The sequence below is a fragment of the Etheostoma spectabile genome, chromosome 17, assembly GCF_008692095.1.
Source record: "Etheostoma spectabile isolate EspeVRDwgs_2016 chromosome 17, UIUC_Espe_1.0, whole genome shotgun sequence".
In the NCBI taxonomy this organism is placed as follows: domain Eukaryota; kingdom Metazoa; phylum Chordata; class Actinopteri; order Perciformes; family Percidae; genus Etheostoma; species Etheostoma spectabile.
In genome coordinates this window covers 4451294-4469321 of record NC_045749.1, presented here as the reverse complement: position 1 = coordinate 4469321, position 18028 = coordinate 4451294, and the positions used below count along the sequence as shown (strand labels likewise).

Below are 18028 nucleotides of genomic sequence, written 5' to 3'. Positions count from 1 at the left end.
TTCTTCCACTGCTTTTATGGTTATGATTTTTCACAATTATAAGTACTTAGCAGTAATGTAAAGTGACATTTGGGAAAAGACATAAAGCGTGTTCCAGTCTCTGTGCTGCTATTAATTCCAATGACTCTATAGTTAATTTTAGGGTAAGAAAGTAGATAAGTAATCAATGTGGCTGCCTGCTGTCTGGTAGTGGAATATCATGGACTCCTTCCCAATCGGATATGTTTCCTGTTTGAGAAAACCTTTTCAGACAGGTAGAGTAGTTGACGTTGTTTACAATATTAAACATGCAAGTAAACAAGGATGAACAAGGATCTAAAGTTAGGTTCTAAATTTAAAGAGTTTGTGCTGGATCCACACTTTTCATTGTTAAGTGTTTAATACCAGGTTATGCTAGACTACATGTATCACAAAAGCTTGTTATCATTACAAAATAGAAAAAAAAATGTTTATTTTATTTACAAAGAAGTTCAATAACCACGAGCAGTAACAGGAACTAAAAGATCAGGCTTGAACTGGTCAGAGCTCTCAAATGCACCAAAACCAATCTGGCTATCACCAGACCAGGCCGAGCTCAGTAGATTTGAGACTGAGCGTTGGTCTGGGGAGTCTGCTCTCTATTTTCCATAGACAGTCAAAGAAATGGACCGACAGACCCCCCCACACACACACACACACACACATTGCTTCAAATAGCTCACCGCTGTCAACTACGGCCGCTGAACAGGCCACAAGTAAACACCAGTGGCTCGCTTGCCTGCTCCTCCGGGAGCGTTAGCCGTTAGCAGGGTTAGCATGGTGCCGTTAGCCACAGTTTAGTCTAGACCAGTCGGGATAACTTTACTGGTTAGTGTCTCAATTGTCTTTGCGAGTAAACAACTTGTTTTTTGAAACACCACTAGTTTACTCAGTCTAGTTGAGGTCTGCAACGGAAGACATTTTCTTAGCCGTCTGAAGTGTTTGTCTTTGCCCTTCCAGACCTCTGAATTGCCGCCTACATTTTTCACTTGCTCAGAAACTCAAATGATGAATAAAAAATAATCACTGACATAAAACAGATGTCAGTTCAGTCTGATGATCAGGCAAAAGACTACAAAAGAGTGTGGTGTTTCCTCGCTTCATGGTTCTTCTTATGGACCCCCAGTTTTGAAGCTGAGTGAAACCTTTTACCACAAACCATACAGCAAAATGACTTGCTTCCCTTTTGCTCCTTCATACCACACGTTTGGAGATGATAACTATAGGTAACCATTTTTCCACATGTTTTGCAAAAATATGGCTTTTCCCCTGTGTGCAACCTCAAGTGAACATTGAGATTTGACTTTTGAGCAAATGACTTCCTACAGAAAGAACACTTGTGTGGTTTTTCACCTCTGTGAATTCTTGAATGTGCATCCAGATGGCCCCTACACGCAAACTCCTTGTCACATTCAGAGCATTTAAAGGCCTTTGCAGTCATATGAATCTTATAAACGTGTCTTATCAGATCAGAGTCCCTGTTAAACTGCTTGCCACAGAAACGGCAAGCCTTTTCGTCCCTCTGGGCTTGTTCCTGCTCTGTTGAAGCACTGTCACTGGGACTCCCAATCAATTGATCATCATTTAATGTTAAAGGTATGGTGCTGAAAGCTGGAAAGAGCTGGCAGTCTGACTGAGCAGTTTTATCTGATTCAGTAAGTCTGACATTTACGTCCTTGGACGAGTCACCATTAAGGTCTGGAATGATACACTGATGCACCAGTTGATTGTAACAAGGCAACGATGAATCATCTTGTTCATCCCATTTGTCACCTTTGTATGCGTTTACGCTCACAGTTTCAGCTGTGGAAGATGGGAACAGCTCACAGTTAGTGGTTGGTTCTGATTTAGGATGTCTGACTTTAGCATCGTTGGAAGTACTCGGCTCTATGTCTGGACTGATACACCAATCCACCTGCTCCTGTTTGACCTGCTGAGAGTCATGGGTCTCATTATCCTCCACATTGGAAAACTGGTCTGGCAAAATCTCCTCAGAGGCTGGCGGGATGTCTAAAAGACAGAGAGGACACATGTTATAACTCATTAAATAACCCAGTAATATTTATCACAAACATAATTATTCAAGTCACTTCCCAGTCCTCCTGTCACTGTGTTTATCTTTGGCGTAGTGCACCGTTATGGACTAGTCCATTTCATTGTGAGAGTAGGGAGTGTATCTATGTGTACGTACAGATAACATTGAACTTGACGTTTTAACTGCTACTTCAACATTTCAACGTATTTCTTAAGAATATTAATAACATTTACCATGCTTTTGAAGCGTTCATGATGATAAGGGGCTTTTTCTTTGAGGTTCATTGGGGGCCCCCCAACTACAACCGCTGGTAGGGGGCCCCAAGCAGCCGCCTACCTATGCCTCTATGTTAAGCAAGCCACTGTAGTGCAAGTACGACTAGAGGTGGATGATCAACCTTGTTTTTTTTCAGCCATTATTTTAATTTGTGTTCATGAAGTTGCTTCCCTCCAGCTGTTGAGCTCCAATCTTAGTCACATGAAGTTGTGAAGTAGGCTACAATATGGACTGATTCACCAAAACATAACCTTGTGAACTCGTAAGATGCTTAATATACTTCTGCCGTGCAATATTCCAGCTTTTGTGTTTGCTATCATCAATCCTTATAGTCAATCTGTTGCTAAGCAACGCTCTTCAGCTATGTCTATCGGCTAGAGTCTAACGTTACAGTAGACACAAACCTGCTTGGAATAACATTACTTCAGGTTGTAAAACGGTAAGCTGCTGGATCTGCTGTTCCAGGTGGATTATCTTTCTCCTGGAGTGGACAGCTTCATCCTGGTACTCCGCTATCGTCTTCTCAACAAGTCCAAAGATTTCCTCGGTAGCCGCTGCCAGTCGCTCGTTGACCAGCAGTCTGAGCAGCTGCATCCCCGGCATGATAGAGCACTGGACGGCTAACGTTACCGCCTGTAAATGTAGCTAGAGGGTGGCACACTGACTTTCAATAAAGAAATAAACTCCTAAGGAACTGAAAGCCGCACCAACAATGGGATGGAGTCATAGACCGTTAAAGATCCCGTTGTTATGGACGGAGACCAGTGAAGGATATTAGCTAGAAGCACTTCCGGTGATGGCTAGGCGTTACTGCGCAGCCTCCAACTGAGCTTGACGACGTGTTGTGACGTGGGGAACCTGTCTGAAAGTTGTAAGTCTTCTGGTAGCTGCGCCAAGAGAATCTCAATCATTCCCAATCTTCCAGAGACGGAGAACGTAGGTATATGTTAGGAGATAACATAGGTACAGGATAATTACTGCTAACTAACATGCTAGTTAACATTAGTAATTAAACATAAACAGCTAATGTTAATCCAAACTGTCTGTGAGTTTACCCTGTACTGTACGGTGATTCCTCTTCCGTGCGACAGTAAGTCGCGGGGTTATAACCCAATCGTTAGCCCATTTTCACAAAAACGTCTGCTACGGAGCCATAACGTTACAGCTACAAGGTAATGGAGCCTTTAACACATTGTTGTGTTTCTTTAGAAACAAGCAACGGACAAATATAGTTCGAAACGCTTCAAATGTAAAGTTATTTGCTGTCAAAGTGGCACAAAAATGAATGGGAGTCAATGGAATGCTAACGCCGGATGATGGTTTGGTAGCATCAAAATGGCGCCAATGTCTATGGCTTCGCTTAGAGAAGAGAGGCTGCCGTTCTTTAACTGTCTATGCGTTAGCCTCCTCCAGAAAGCTAACGTTAACTTTTCCGTCGGTTCTACTTGTGCTCATTTAAGATCCAATCACTCAATACTTGTCTTTATTATTACTGTTTAATTTAACTGTAGCCTGCTCTGTAGCCTGCTTTTGCCAGTGTTTAGTTTGAGTAAAGTTATTTTGACAACGTAAGCACAAAAAACAAAAACGTTTTACGTTTTTATCTTCCTTTAGATTAAAACAATTAAAAAAAAAAAAGTCAACTTGAATGAGCAACATGGGAATGCAGCTTCTTTTTTTTCAAAGTACTTGCACATGTGAACGGAGATGTGCAATCTGCATTTCAAAATAGCATGAAACATGGCGATTACACTGAATTAAATTATTGTTTCTTATTTAATAATGGAGATTTAGTGGTATGGTTATTTTCGAAAACAGTAATTACATTACAATTATTAATCCAAGTAATGCTGCGTTACTAGAACATGAATGGTTTTATGCCTATCTAATCTGACTATCTCTCTTACACACTGGGTCTATGTCAGAAGCGCTTTTCTGATCACACATACAACTAGTGTGTGCGTGTGTGTGTGTGTCTCTCTCTTTGTTAAGACACAACAGACAAATGTTGAGTACCTAAGTATGTAATTGAAAAAAAACACCAGTGATCCAAAGCCATTTTTAATAAATATAATGCAAGGGTAGATCTTGAAATTTAATCAAGTGGGGGTAAAAATCAGAGCAAATAAAACTCCAGAACAGGGGAGAGAGGAGCAGGGAAATCTGTAAAGCTCAATATACAGTATTTAAAGAAATCTAGATATTGGGCCATTGTGGATTACCATTATTATGATGATGATGAGCAATTACTGGCATCGAACACCCTCAAGCTGCTGCTGTTCCCATGTTTTCACTAAATTCACAAATATTATTAACATACAAGTGAAGTGAAAAATGTTTTATTACAATGTAAGTGAAGAATAAATGTAAAAAAATGCAACAAAATATAGTAAAATATTGATTTAACCGTAGCAGTAGCGATAACACAGGCCATGTAACCCTTACCCTGATTTTTTTTTTAGCGAATGTACTGAAGCCATGAACTCTGCTCCTTGACGTTCGACCGCTAGCTAACCCAGTACAAAAAACCCGATATGCTAAAGAGACCTTAGAGTCAGCTGGCACACTTCTACTGTGTGACTTTTAATTTACATACAGAAAAAAGACAACTTGTTTTGTATTGAACTCACATCAAATTCCCGTTTGCCAAACAATTTCCCCATTTTCCAATATGGGCCTGCACACTAGACTTACTAGGAACTCTAGCTGTTTACTGTGTTAGCGCTGTGATATTTCACACAATGACTTGCTGCCGTGCTGCTGCCGAAGCGTTTTCCGCAGACCCTGCACCCATACGGTTTTTCCCCCGTGTGGATCCGCTTATGAACGCACAGGTAGGTTCTCTGGGCGAAAGATTTGTCACAGAACGGACACTTGTAAGGTTTCTCTCCAGTGTGGGTCCGCAGGTGCACCACAAGGTAGTCTTTCCGCAGGAATGCCTTTCCGCATTCGTTGCACTTAAAAGGCTTCTCGCCAGGGTGGCTCTCACCCACGTGTCTTATGAGGTCAACATCCTTTAGGAAGCAAGCACAGCAAATGTGACAGAACTTGACTTCAGTGTGACATTGTAAGTGATCTGATAAACTTTCTTTGGTCTCAAATATGTCTCCACAGAAGTTGCAGACACTATCACTGGGCACTTCCTGTGAGCTGAGGTACTCTGGAGAAACAGCGGCAGCCTGGTAGGAGGCGTCACGACTGTTGTGAGCTGGAGTCATGTCTAGCATCCACTCAACTTCTTCTTCTTCTTCTTCTTCTTTATTTACACGTGCAGCAGAATAGTTTGATGAAGAGTCCTGACAGTTGGCAGCTGGGTCTAGCTTCCACTCTTGTTCTTCTTCTTCTTTATTTACCTGTGCAGCAACAGAGTATTGTGATGAAGAGTCCTGGCAGTTGGCAGGTCCTTCTGTATAACTATAAAGCTGTCGCACGCTGTGGGAGGGAGCGGCCTCCAGCGTCGCTGTGAGCTCCATTTCTTCCTGTTTGATCTGCTGGAATAATAGATCTTGGCTCTGCTGCGGCTCCATGTTGGGATTCCACGCCTGCTGAGGGGGAAGCATCTCTTCTGACGCTTCGGGGCCATCTGTTGAACATAAAACATTTGACTTCAATGTTGTAAGCACTGGAATAGAAATATGCAGTTTCACCTCTCATTCTCCATTCCTGACTGTTCTGATTGGTGAAAGTCATCGTCACATCACATATTGTTTTGACTAATTTTTTATCCCTGAATGATGTTGTATTTATCTCAGGTGTTTTGTCTTTTGATAGGTTGTTAATTCTCGTATTGATATATTTGTGTTTCATACTGTGCATTTTATACCTGATAAAGGCCAGTGACCTAAATGTTGTATCTCTAATGAACTTGGTGCTGAGGAAGGTGTAGGAATTCAACCTTTTGCGTGATTTAAATCGTGTGTGTGTGTGTGTGTGTGTGTGTGTGTGTGTGTGTACACGCTTCTCCATGTTGCAGACTGGGCCAGGCAGAGTCACGTGACGCGGTAGTAGTATGTAAGGAGAAAAGCATGGATTAAAAAAAGAACTATTACATCGGAAAGTTACATCTCTTAGAGGTTCAGAATTTGGGTTCCGATTACTTTATGATTAATAGTCGAGCTCTACTAAGGACAATATTATAGTTGTTGTAAACATAAACATTCTTGATGGCCCCAAGTGGATTTCCTGTTGCAGAGAACTGACAGGAAGTTAACAAGGGACCGGGGCAATAAACCACGGGAAAGGTCCAGAGCCGCTGGGAGAGATTGAACGGCTCTGAAAGGGTCCAACATTACACCCAGAGTAAAAACTTCAGACCTGCAGCGGCGATGATCTCCGATCTCCTCTCGCGCAGCTCTCTGCGCAGCTGCAGGATCTCTCTCTTTGACCGAAAAACCTCGTCCCGGTAGTCGGCGATCGTTTTCTCCATCAAACCCAAAATGTCCTGTGCAGCCGCCGCGAGCCGCTCAGTGACGAACACCCGCAGCGACTCCGACATGTTGGGGGATGTTGGAGAGAGACAGTCAGGTGTTGAAGGCTCTGTGGCGATCATGGGAACAGTAGTGCTGCCTGGGGTTGGCGGCGGCACATGTCACATCCCACAAAGAAGAAATTCTGTGTTGCGTTTCCGGCCCGCTGGAAGAAGCTCTCACTTCTTAAACTGTCTATGGTCACTCCCCAGTCTGTGTATGTCCCCGACGCAAGTCGAGTGCAGGTTTGAGTTGCGCATGCGTCACTTTGCGACGAGTGAAGCTGAGAGGAAACCATAGAAACTGGGTTGCGGACATTGTGGCTTGCGGCCCACATTGCTGATTGCTCAGTTTAGGTAACATTCGGTGAATCGTCAATTTCAGAGAGGTATGTTGTAGATATATATATCTACATATAGACATATATTCTCTACACCGTTACATATTCTCATTCAGCTCACCTTTATTCCGTTAGCCTACTCTTATTTTCAGCTCGTTTATCCTTTCTTTTTTTTACAGCCTATGCATGTTAAATGCATCAATGCCGGTCAATGCATCACTGCCCCCTATAGGTTAAAAATTGAATGGACATTTCAAAAGAAAAAAAGCCCAAGGCTTTATAAGCAAATACAAAAATAATTTTATCCACTTACTAAAAGAAAAGTAACTAATTTTAATCTATTATAATCAATAAAAACACAGATGTTTGGAGCCGGACAAATGTCTTTAAATAAAATAGGCCTATTTTTGAAATCATATGGAAATTTTGAGTGTGGTTTGAAATTTACATTTGTAAAATTGTTGTACAGTTTGCTTATGATTGCAGTAAAATCTGGAGTCCTTCTCGTGAAGCTTGTAATTTTTCAGTAGCCTAGTGTTGTGTAAGACACCTGAATACATACCTAAACTTATATATTAAATTATGAATATTCCTTGTAGTAAAGTGACTAATTCTAAATATTTAAATAAATGAAATAGGATGGGAGCGATGCGTTTATTAAGGACACACACACACACTCACTCACTCACTCACACTTCAGAGACACTGAACCCAAGAACATTTCCAAGATGAGTAGTTTATTGTTTACAAAGAAGCCGTTGTTACAAAAGCATGAGGAGAAGATAAAAACATTTGGAGAGGTCTAACATATCGGTAGAATATACTGTCTTCATCTTAAACACTGGTCCAGTGCAGTCTCACTGAGACACAAAATCAGGGTCATCTCAGGATATTTCAGGGAAGAGCGTTTTTTTATTATATTTTTTATATGGAGCAGCTGCTTGGTCATCTGAAAAACAGCCAACTTCCAGAAGATCAAAGTCACAACAGCCAACACCCTGGTGATCCTCAGGTAAAACACACAAGTCAAAATGATGGTTAACCATGTTTTGCAGTAAATGGAAAACAATGTTGATTATAATACTCATTTCACACACTTCCTTGTGTCACACAGGGAAGTACGATATTTCATATTTGACCTCAGTTACGACCATTAGTTTAAAAAAAAAAAACTTCAAGATGCCTTCATACAAAGTACGTTACCAATACAGTAGGTATGACGTCACCACACAAAACCCTGCTGGTTACTCTGTAATAAATAGAAATGATAACAGGATTGTACAACTATACAATACATTAGCAACAGATCATAATGGACATCATGATTTAGTCGTTCTTACAACATGTCATGTAGGTTTTAGCACTTTTTTGAAAGTCATTGTGTTCTAAGTAATACGTCCTGTGGGAAAGAGAAGCTTGATTTAGATATGTTAGTGTCAGAGGTGTTCAAATATTAAAATTTGGTAGGAACTAAACTGGAATGTTCATGACTACTAGGTTATACATGTACCTGTGCCCTTATCTCTTATGTTTGTTTTCTGTGTAGTATTTTAAACTGTATTTCATGTATTTCTAATGTATTTATTATCCAGCCTTCCTTCCCTTTCCCTAAGTGGCTATACCACTTGTCAGGCTGCCATTAAATAAAAAACTAGTTCTGTAAAAACCGAAATAAAATAAAAGATAATTGATCTATCACCTTATAAAGATAAATAAATAGGTTAAAAAAAGTAAAATGGTAAACAGACCAAAGCAAAATCTGCCCACACCTGACGCAGCAGATGAAAAAAAGAAAAAGCATTCTTGACTGGAATGACAGCGTGCATAATAATACCTCAATCGTTCATGTATACAAATGCCAGGAACTAGCTCACATGCACAACACAATGCTTTCTACTTGTAACTCCGCTTGGTATTCCTCATGTAAAAACACACTTTATAAATATGTACATCCAGAGTCCAAAAACAGAGTACCATACAGACCTTCGGTCGAACAAACTGTTCAGACACCCTCCATTTTTAACATGAGGGTAGGAAGTAGGCCTGCACAATTCAGCCTGTTCACGATTTTATTTTTAAATAACTTAAATTTAAACAGACTGTATGAAATGGGTTCTAAAGCGCTCCCAAGCACTGCAATGCTCTCCTTTCTCTTCATTGAGGCCTCTATGTTAACAGGCTTGGGTGATGAGCTGTAGGGGCCCAAACAAAATCTAGATTTGTTACTGCCAATTTGTTTTGTTTTGTCTTGGTCAAAAAAAAAATTGTGGCAGAAAACCACGATATCAATTCTAAGCAAAAAATCATGATTCATATTTTTTTCCCCAAATCGTGCCGGCCTAGTATAAAGGTTGGTCTATTCCATATATTAAAAACAGTATTTCCACTTAGGTAATTATCATCAGATTACAATCAGGAAGAGAATAACATTCACTGTTTCAGTTGCAATTTTAAAGGGTTGAAGTACAATTAAATTAATAGCAGGAAAGAGGACTTGTATTTCACAACATGTTTCATAAGAAACCATATGTCGAGGTTTTCTAAGCACATGTACCGAAAATATTTTTTTTTACTGGAATATTAAGCAGTTGTGAGTCCCTTTCGTGGACACCAACACACTTCTTTTTAGAGTGCAACAGTACCACATTAGTATGTAGCACCATGACAGCTTATGTACCTGCTGGAAAACCCACAACAATCTGTTAATGCACTTTATCCGTGCTTTGATGAGAAAAACACACTCCCGGCTCAGCTCCCTGCAAACGCACACATACAAAAAATTGTGCACTCCCTGGTTTGAGCCCTTAAATTCACCAAGTCTTAACTTGTTCATCTCCTTCCCCCATAATTCCTAGCTGAGGAGCTAAAACTTTACCTTACACATCTTTTTTCCACATCCATACTGCTGAGTTATGGCCTTTTTTTTAACATTGTGTATATTATTAACATTACAGGAAACTGTTGCGTTACAAATGGATGGTCACCAGTTAATAGAACAAAAAACACACCCGGTCAACACAATTACACATTATTTGTACACACATTTGTTCTGTTGTAATGCTAGAGTAACGATGCATTGCACTGGCACGTCGCCTTTCAAACTGCACTTCTCACTGCCCTCTCATACCAAACTGCACTCATTTCATGTTTGTGTCTGAAAACAAACAAGCATCGCTTGCCAAGCGAGAACGGGCAGCTGAGGAGGACCTCGTCTGACCAACCATGAGAAAACAAGTTCTGCTCCAGAGCAGCTTATTACTACATGAAAGGAGCTTAGAAATACTCAGTGCATTGTATTTTTTATGAATGCTGCACACAGCTGCAGCGCACTGTGCACAGACAGTAACAAGATGACAAACAAAGAGGATTCCTTAAAGTTGGTTCAGAAATCTAAAAAGGAAGCATTGTTAGTGTGGGCCAAGGTGGAGTGCCCTGCAGGAAAGTCAGTGCAACTGTTGTGCACGGATGTCATGGCTTACTCCAAATTCACAGCAGCAAAAGGTGATGAGAAAAATAGCTTGTTTGGATCAAAACTGAAGTGCACAAATGTCAAAATCGTAATGGTACTTCTGCGCATCCTTGAGAAACTGTACCACGCTTTGCTTCTTCACTGTCGAGCTACTCAAAAAGTGGACACGAACCGTGACGCAGCATTAAAAACATGCATTCAATTTTCTGTTTGATATGAAGTATAATATTGGTCACACACTAAGCTTTTCCAACCTGCTCCAAGCTCTTTCAAACGTTCTAATAAGTCACCCTTTAGGGGATTATGAAAGGGTTTAAATGCCTTTATTTATAGTTAAGAAATAATACAACTAATACTTAATGGATCATATAATAAGTCATTAATTCATCAACATTTATAACTGCAGAACTGATGTTAATTAGATGGTTTACTAACTGGAATATTACCAAATGATTAAAATTAATTTCTACTTATTAGAAAGTGGGACCCAGAAAGCTATGCAGGGAAATGCTTACCCAATTCTACTGGATGTGCTAAACTTTACAGATCCTAGTGAATGCTGATAGCGTATGAGGAGTAAACAGAGCCCCGATTGACTTACATACTTCCTGTAATACTCTGAGTTTTGCTTTGCAGATACATTTGTACTATTACTGTGTAGTTAGAACTTCCTTTCTGCCTCAGTGGAGAAAAATGCTCTATAAATGGTTATGAGACAAAACCAAGCCGGACATTGCTGTGTTTGTTAGACTTGTAAAACCTGCTGGCTGCATTGCACAAGGCTGTAACTGCTTCATAGCTTCTATCTGTCTCAGTGTGGACAAAACGAAGTGGAATGATTCAGGAAACTTAAGACATACTGTAGAACTGAAAATGGACTATAACAGCACCAGCCAGACCACCAAAAAACTGACAGTTATAATTTTGTGTATCACTATATCTTCTATGCTACTATAGAAACATGAATACTACACATTCAAAATACCCCCAGGATCTGAACCTGCTTCCAAAAAACAGCTGTTACAGTAAATCTGAATGAAGGTTTGAGTTTGAGTTTAGTTTTAACACCAGCACAGTTTCTTCTAAATATGTACCGAGAGTGTCTTCATGAGATTTTAGTTGCATATTGGTTTAGTGTACCATTTAGATGAGGTTTGCATTGAACAAATGTGTTCTGTGAGTCTGACAGCAGAGTCCAAATTTCAAACCCACTTAACAAGTAATTTCTCTTCTCTCCTCGCCCACCAGAGTAAACAGCCATAACTGTACTTCCTGTTGAGCCCACTGGACTTTCTATCTACAGGAGAACGGCTGCAGTGATCACTAAAACTACCAACACACGCAGTGTGCAGTACGGGACACTCCCTGCTACATTTTGTTATGATATAATCCTCATTTTGGGGGATTTAGGTCAGTGAGACTGCAGTGTGTTACCTTGACAACTGGGATAAACCCAAGGGGGGGGGGGGGGGGGGGGCTACGGAGATGCATCAGCACAGAGAAAATGGGGTGTAATAGTGCGCTCTATTGTGATCTGAAGATTGAGATTTTGAAGATAACCACAATAATTACAGCGGAGTAAAATCAATTCCAAAAAGAGTTAACAACCTGCAACATCATGCTTTACAACTATTTTTATCCGATATGAAAATCATGTTTCAGCCCTTGTGGGAATAAATCAAGGCTCAGATTGAATATCTTAACACTGCTCAGGTCAGATACTGGAGGATTTGACAGCATATTTGTCACATGGATTGGGTTAAAAATCCCAGTAATTTACGACCAGTGTCTCTTTTTAGCTTGATCAACATATATTTTCCAGTTTATCCAAAAGATTCTGGAAAGGTTTTGTAAGCCCACGAGTTGCAGAATTAAAACCTTCAAAATCAGTCACCACATTTACATCCGTAAGCAACAGTTTGCTTGCACATTTGCTGCTCAGTACCAGATAATGTTCCTGAGTAACCAGTTTCTATAACAACCGAGTTATTTTTTCCATCCTTGAAAGCACTGCACACCTGCCTCTATGTACCTCTATGTTTAGCATCCCTAAAAAACTCAACATAAAAAAGAAAGCTATTAATAAGCCACAAGTTCCCCAATGTGACAAAACTGGGGCTCCAAAGAGAAAAACACGTTTCACCCTCAAAGCATCATCACATCCCGGTTCAACAGAAAGGAATGGAAAGAAGTGAATGAAAATGTAACAGAAGAACTAACTTGTCGACACCAGAGCTTTTTTTTCCCCCAGTTGTTATGCTGCTGCAGTGTTGCATGATGGGTTATGATTGATGACGTAACAGGCGCATGTATGTATGTATGTATGTATGTATGTATGTATGTATGTGTATGTGTATGTGTATGTGTATGTGTATGTGTATGTGTATGTGTGTGTGTGTGTGTGTGTGTGTGTGTGTGTGTGTGTGAGAGAGAGTGTGTGTTCCTCTGTGGGAAAGTCCTGTCTTCACACGCGACTTGCAGAGCAAGAGGAGTGGGATGTTAACCGAGCTTGGTGATGTGTAGATCTCCTTGTATCCGTACTGTGTCAATAGAGGACAAAGACTTTACTTTGTGATAAAAGTCAAAGAGCTGGTGTCCGTCCACAAATATCCGGAACCTCTGGTGCTCGCAGTGGATCTCAATCTACAGGGATGGATGGGGGGGGGAAACATGAAGAGAGAGACAGGAACAAAAAGGAGGGAGAGAGTTGAGATTGAGTAAAGTCATTTACAAATGCATTATAATCAATGCATAAAGAAGCATTGACATTAGCACTGGAGCATCAAACTGCAATAAAGGCCGATGAGTACGGAGGGGATAGTTCGACCACTTTGGGAAATAGGCTTGTTTGCTTTCTTGTGGAGAGTGAGAGCAGTAATGTACTGGTAATATGAAGCTACAGCCAGGAGATGTTAGCTTAGCACTAGAGCTGCAACAATTAGTTTAACAGCTCTCTGCTGCAGCCAAAAAGCTCAGCGTCTGTGTAGAACTGAGTTATAACTTTCACATTGCACAACATGTCATCAGGGTTTTTTCTTCCATTGTCAATATCCAACTATTTTAAAAAGGTGCAGCTTTCACTAAATACAGAAGTATTTACTGAACACATTTTTATGGGCTTAGTGTAAAGGGTGTTCACCAGTCCAAAATGTTTAAGAGCAAATCCCAACCAGGACTGACGCTTAATATCCGCTGTTTATGAAATGTGTTTTTACTTGTTCCAACTCATCAAAAGGCTGTCTTACTCATAAGCTAAAAGTGAGTCCCTGTCCCTTCTGCGTACAGGCACCGGCTTTGCTTGCAGCTGAACCTCAACAACCCTCCGTACGGTTTGGACCAAAGAAAACTAACTTTTCCAGAGTGATCGCACTTCCTGAGCCAAGATGAACCAACAGAAACCAGTCATCGTCCTCTGAGACCTCACAGCACATCATGTGTCTGTCAGCATGCCTCTGACATCTGTGTGACAGCCTTAATCTCCAGCCTCCAGCTGTTGACAGAGTCACGACTGTGCTGATCTGCTTGGTCACTCTCCGACCACAAAACAATGATACTTCGCCGGAGAGCTGCCTTTACATAGCCACACGCAGGGATCAACGCTAAAAATAAGCCAACGATGGCCGTTGTTTTGTCAGTGGAAGAAATTCAGGACTGAACCTTTTTTCTCCAGTAGAATTATCTTGTAAAAAGATGGTAAGTTCACACGTCATCATATATTTTTAGGCAAGCACCATATGTGTTATTCCTGTGCATATTCAGACTTATTAGAGCGGACAAGTCCTCAGGTCTTATGGGAATTACTCATTATGCATATGTGCTGCTGTTGCTGCCCAACCCCCCCCCCCCCCCCCCCCCCCCCCCCACCAACCTCATCCAACAACAAACAGCTGATGCAGCCCCTTTTTGCAGTATTGACCAACACACCGGATACAGCCTGTGTTTACAGTAGATAGATACTGTATGATGTTGCATGGAAAACATTTCCTGTTTGTCTCTGTCTTTACCTCAAGGCAACTGCCAGATGTGATTGTCACTTTACAGTGGATTGATTGCAATGTTACAACAGGATTTTAAAGAAATATTCCAACCAAAAAACAAAAAAAACATTACAATAACCAACAAGAAAGGTAAATACTAAATGTGTCTCTCAAAAAACTGTTGAAACAAAGTTGGAACTGTTTGAGCATTCTTACTTGGGGGGAAGGGGGGGGGGGGGGGGGGGGGTGTGGGGGGGAGGGGGGGGGGGGGGGGGGAGAGGGATGGGGGGGGGGTGAGAGGGGGGGGATGGGGGCGTGAGGGTGGGGGGGGAGGGAGGCTAGCGATGGGGAGATGAGGTGGGAGGGGGAGGCGGGGGAGTGAAGGCTGGCGGTGGATACTTATTTTTCTGTCAACTACTCAACTAAATGTTCCAGCACTAATTATTGCTACTCATCTTCTTAAGCATCATAAGTTGGATTGTGTAACATCATCTGAAAACCAACAATCTGAGAATCTACTTCACACAGAGACTGGCGGCAGGTGCCCGGAGGTTTCAAAAGCAAGCCAGGTTTCAACTTCTCTTTCAAGCTCTCTTTTTTCTTCTTCACAAAACCACTACCATCCCTTTTTGCATGCGCACACAAGCACTATGATTGACTTCCAAGAAAGACTTCCAAGATGTCTGCATGCTATCCAAATTTGAATGATTATCAGAACTCTACCTGATTTGTTTACAGTCTACATTTTTTGCACTGAGCCTTTACACCATTTTGCACTTATTTTGTCTTGGAACCTTATGTAGACTGCCTTGTTTGCAGTACTTAAATGCATCATAATTGGCCATGAAACCACTATGAAAAAACACTGGCCTTCTGACAAGGTTGGACAACACATTGCATGATCTAGTTCTTTTCAAGCATACTCAAACCTTCATTCCCACTAGATCAGGCGGTCTGGCGATTTGGTTTTGTGGCAATGGGAGGGTCACATGAACGGCCCATTTGCCATAAACCCCCAAATGTAGCAAAAGTAGACCTTATATTTCACAATAAATGTTTACTGAGAAAGAAAAGAGGAGAGACTGTGCTGTAGCTTGTTGCAGGAAACAGTCAGCTGTTACACAAACTCTTGGCCAGTTCAGTTCTTTTATTTAGTTTTTTACCTTCATAGTGTTTTAAAACTTTCTTGTGGCAGCGATAGAGACAGTGATGACTCCTGTTTATTGTACAGGACTTCACACTGCCTCAAAATGGACTGTTAAAGGTCTCATGACATGGTGCTCTTTGGATGCTTTTATATAGACCTTAGTGGTCCCCTAATACTGTATCTGAAGTCTCTTTTTATATAGACCTTAGTGGTCCCCTAGTACTGTATCTGAAGTCTCTTTCCCAAATTTGAATCCATCTCAACCTTAACTTAAATAAGAAAGAAAAGATTACCTTAACTGTAACCATGATAATGAAGAACAGATGTGAATAAGATCAAAGGAGAAGGATGCTGGAGGCAAAGAGAGCATCGCACAATCTTCATAGAAACACGTGTACAACAATGACTTATTTGCAAACGGGGAACACCAGAACCATCTGGCGTGTGAATTTTACATGAATACAAAAAGGATCTTTACCCTAAAAGGCTGATCGGGGATGAAGGGAAAGTAGTCGGTGGACACTTCCTCCTGTGTCCACTTCCCGGAGATGCGGGCGCTTCGCAGGAACTGGCGGTCAGCGAAGCGTGCGGTGAGTTTCAGGGCCACGTCATGCAGAGTCTCCTCCTTCTCCGAGTCACGGCCGCAGGTTAAACTCACGTCAAAGCTGAGGGAGGAAAGGAAGCAGGGGAGTCAGAATAATCTGGGATGAGTCAAATGCATAATTCTGCTGCTGCTGTGTAAGGGGGAAAAACATTGTGTTTTAATTATGTATAATCCCTGCTGCTAGTTTTGGTTAAACCCCCCTCCCTTCCTCCCTCCCACCCCTGTTTACACACAACCATCTTTGTGTGTGTGGACATGATTACAGCAACAAACTTGCTGAGATACAACAAAGGAAACCTGTTTTTGGTGCAACTCTGTCAGCCAGGACATTCACATGAACTTTGCCATGAAAACTGTGTCCACAGCAGCCTCTGAACATGATGAGGTCATGGAGAGGCTTCTTCCAAGTTTCCATGCAGGGCAAGGACACACCCAAACCAGTGTGGCTCACTTGGTCTTTTTTTCCCCCATTTCCCCCTGTTTTCTCCCTGCTGGATGGGGAACGCCCTGTCTCTGCATACTTAAGAAGACACCATTCTCTCTGGCTGCCCACACAGTGTGTCCTGGAGTGGCTGTGCAAGTATGACTGGTCTAAGAACAAAAAGGCAATCTCTAAAATCACTCTGGATAACATCACATAGACTGTTTTAAACGTGGTGAGATAAAGCTAGGCTCCAGCTAAGGTGTACATGCATTGTTAAGTGTTATCTTACCTGTCTGGCTCCAATTCGACAATGCCCATCACTATAATCTTCTTCCCCGGCCGCATGCCACCACGGATTCGCCCGCTGAATGGCACCGTCTATGCAAAGGAAATACAATTTCTTAAGCTCAGTCCGGAGCAAATATCAAACAATGATACACAGGAGACCGTTAATGCATCTTTCATACCAGCAGATGAGACAGATCCTCCTTATCAGGTGAGATGAGCCCGGCGGGGTTCTCCAGCGAGTCGTTCAGATAGTCATTTTCCACGTTCTTCAACAACAGTGACAAATGACACAAGATGTAAAACGGTCATGTATATTCGTCTCAGGTAGGATATCAACTGGCCTTGGCTCAGGTTAAACACCCAGCATGAGCCTGCAGGCCTGTTTGATGCTAAATACACCCAGTGTGGCCTTGCATGCGGCTTTTCCCAACAATGACGAGTTGGAGGCAGCAATAAACCTGTCATGTTGGTATCGGGGATCCTGTCGTGTGCCATGTGAGATATAAAAATTAGCATCACAAACTGAAAATTGAACGCCTTTCACACTGCGGTAGCCTTATAAATGAGCACCGGTTGAGCGTCCAAGGTGAGCATACACCGTCAATACATTTCACCGCGAACATATTGGATGTCCTCCCCGGCCACAGATCAAAGAGGAGCCGCCTCGCGCTGTGAATTAGCTGCGCATGGCGCTCCGCGTTTACAATAAGCCCGGTATAATCGGCATTACATCGCAGTACGGCGTTATGCACAGAAAATAAATGCCCACACATCCCTCCCCGGTGCCCTTAAAGTCCCCAAATACTCACTATTCCGTCCTTTTCAGCTGCCTGCACCGCCATCTTGAACAGAATAGCATAGGATGCTGATTATGGGAGCAGAGGCAGCCCTGCCTGTGGTGTGTCAGCGTCGTGGCACTGACTCAGGGGGGTATTCCTGTGTTCCTGCTGCTATTCCTGTGTCTCACAGAGAACACAGACACAT

At 41.8% G+C, this 18028-nt stretch overlaps 3 protein-coding genes across 5 annotated transcripts in view; all 3 read right to left on the bottom strand.

The window, feature by feature from the left end:
* Window positions 1–657: 657 nt before the first annotated feature.
* Window positions 658–18028, bottom strand: part of lgalslb (lectin, galactoside-binding-like b) — a 17525-nt gene continuing 154 nt past the window's right edge. The window contains exons 1-6 of one of the 3 annotated variants that reach the window (XM_032541125.1): window positions 17854–18028; window positions 17224–17316; window positions 17046–17134; window positions 16207–16393; window positions 13070–13247; window positions 658–683 (exon numbers count right to left, since the gene is read on the bottom strand). The exon at window positions 17854–18028 is cut by the window's right edge and continues 154 nt beyond it. In XM_032541125.1, coding sequence (XP_032397016.1) covers window positions 13104–13247; window positions 16207–16393; window positions 17046–17134; window positions 17224–17316; window positions 17854–17886 — 546 coding nt within the window. In that variant the 5' untranslated portion in view covers window positions 17887–18028 and the 3' untranslated portion in view covers window positions 658–683; window positions 13070–13103. Of the gene's footprint in view, window positions 684–7851; window positions 13248–16206; window positions 16394–17045; window positions 17135–17223; window positions 17317–17853 lie in introns of those variants that run through there. The other 2 variants (XM_032541123.1, XM_032541126.1) reach the window with 2 other exon arrangements.
* On the bottom strand, window positions 692–3136 carry LOC116705177 (zinc finger protein 543). The gene is made up of 2 exons (XM_032541121.1): window positions 2734–3136; window positions 692–2028 (listed from the first exon to the last, which is right to left on the bottom strand). The coding sequence occupies exons 1-2, from the start codon at window positions 2930–2932 to the stop codon at window positions 1091–1093; spliced, it is 1137 nt and encodes a 378-aa protein (XP_032397012.1). The 5' UTR covers window positions 2933–3136; the 3' UTR covers window positions 692–1090.
* On the bottom strand, window positions 4378–7036 carry LOC116705178 (zinc finger protein 287). Its single transcript, XM_032541122.1, has 2 exons — window positions 6644–7036; window positions 4378–5912 (listed from the first exon to the last, which is right to left on the bottom strand). The coding sequence occupies exons 1-2, from the start codon at window positions 6876–6878 to the stop codon at window positions 5032–5034; spliced, it is 1116 nt and encodes a 371-aa protein (XP_032397013.1). The 5' UTR covers window positions 6879–7036; the 3' UTR covers window positions 4378–5031.

Excerpts from the sequence above, each read along its gene's own strand:
- LOC116705177 (XM_032541121.1), bottom strand. The coding sequence starts at position 2,932 with ATGCCGGGGATGCAGCTGCTCAGACTGCTGGTCAACGAGCGACTGGCA. Across the intron at positions 2,029-2,733 it reads AGTAATGTTATTCCAAGCAG|ACATCCCGCCAGCCTCTGAG; the intron begins GTTTGTGTCTAC and ends TCTGTCTTTTAG.
- LOC116705178 (XM_032541122.1), bottom strand. The coding sequence starts at position 6,878 with ATGATCGCCACAGAGCCTTCAACACCTGACTGTCTCTCTCCAACATCC. Across the intron at positions 5,913-6,643 it reads GGAGATCATCGCCGCTGCAG|ATGGCCCCGAAGCGTCAGAA; the intron begins GTCTGAAGTTTT and ends TATGTTCAACAG.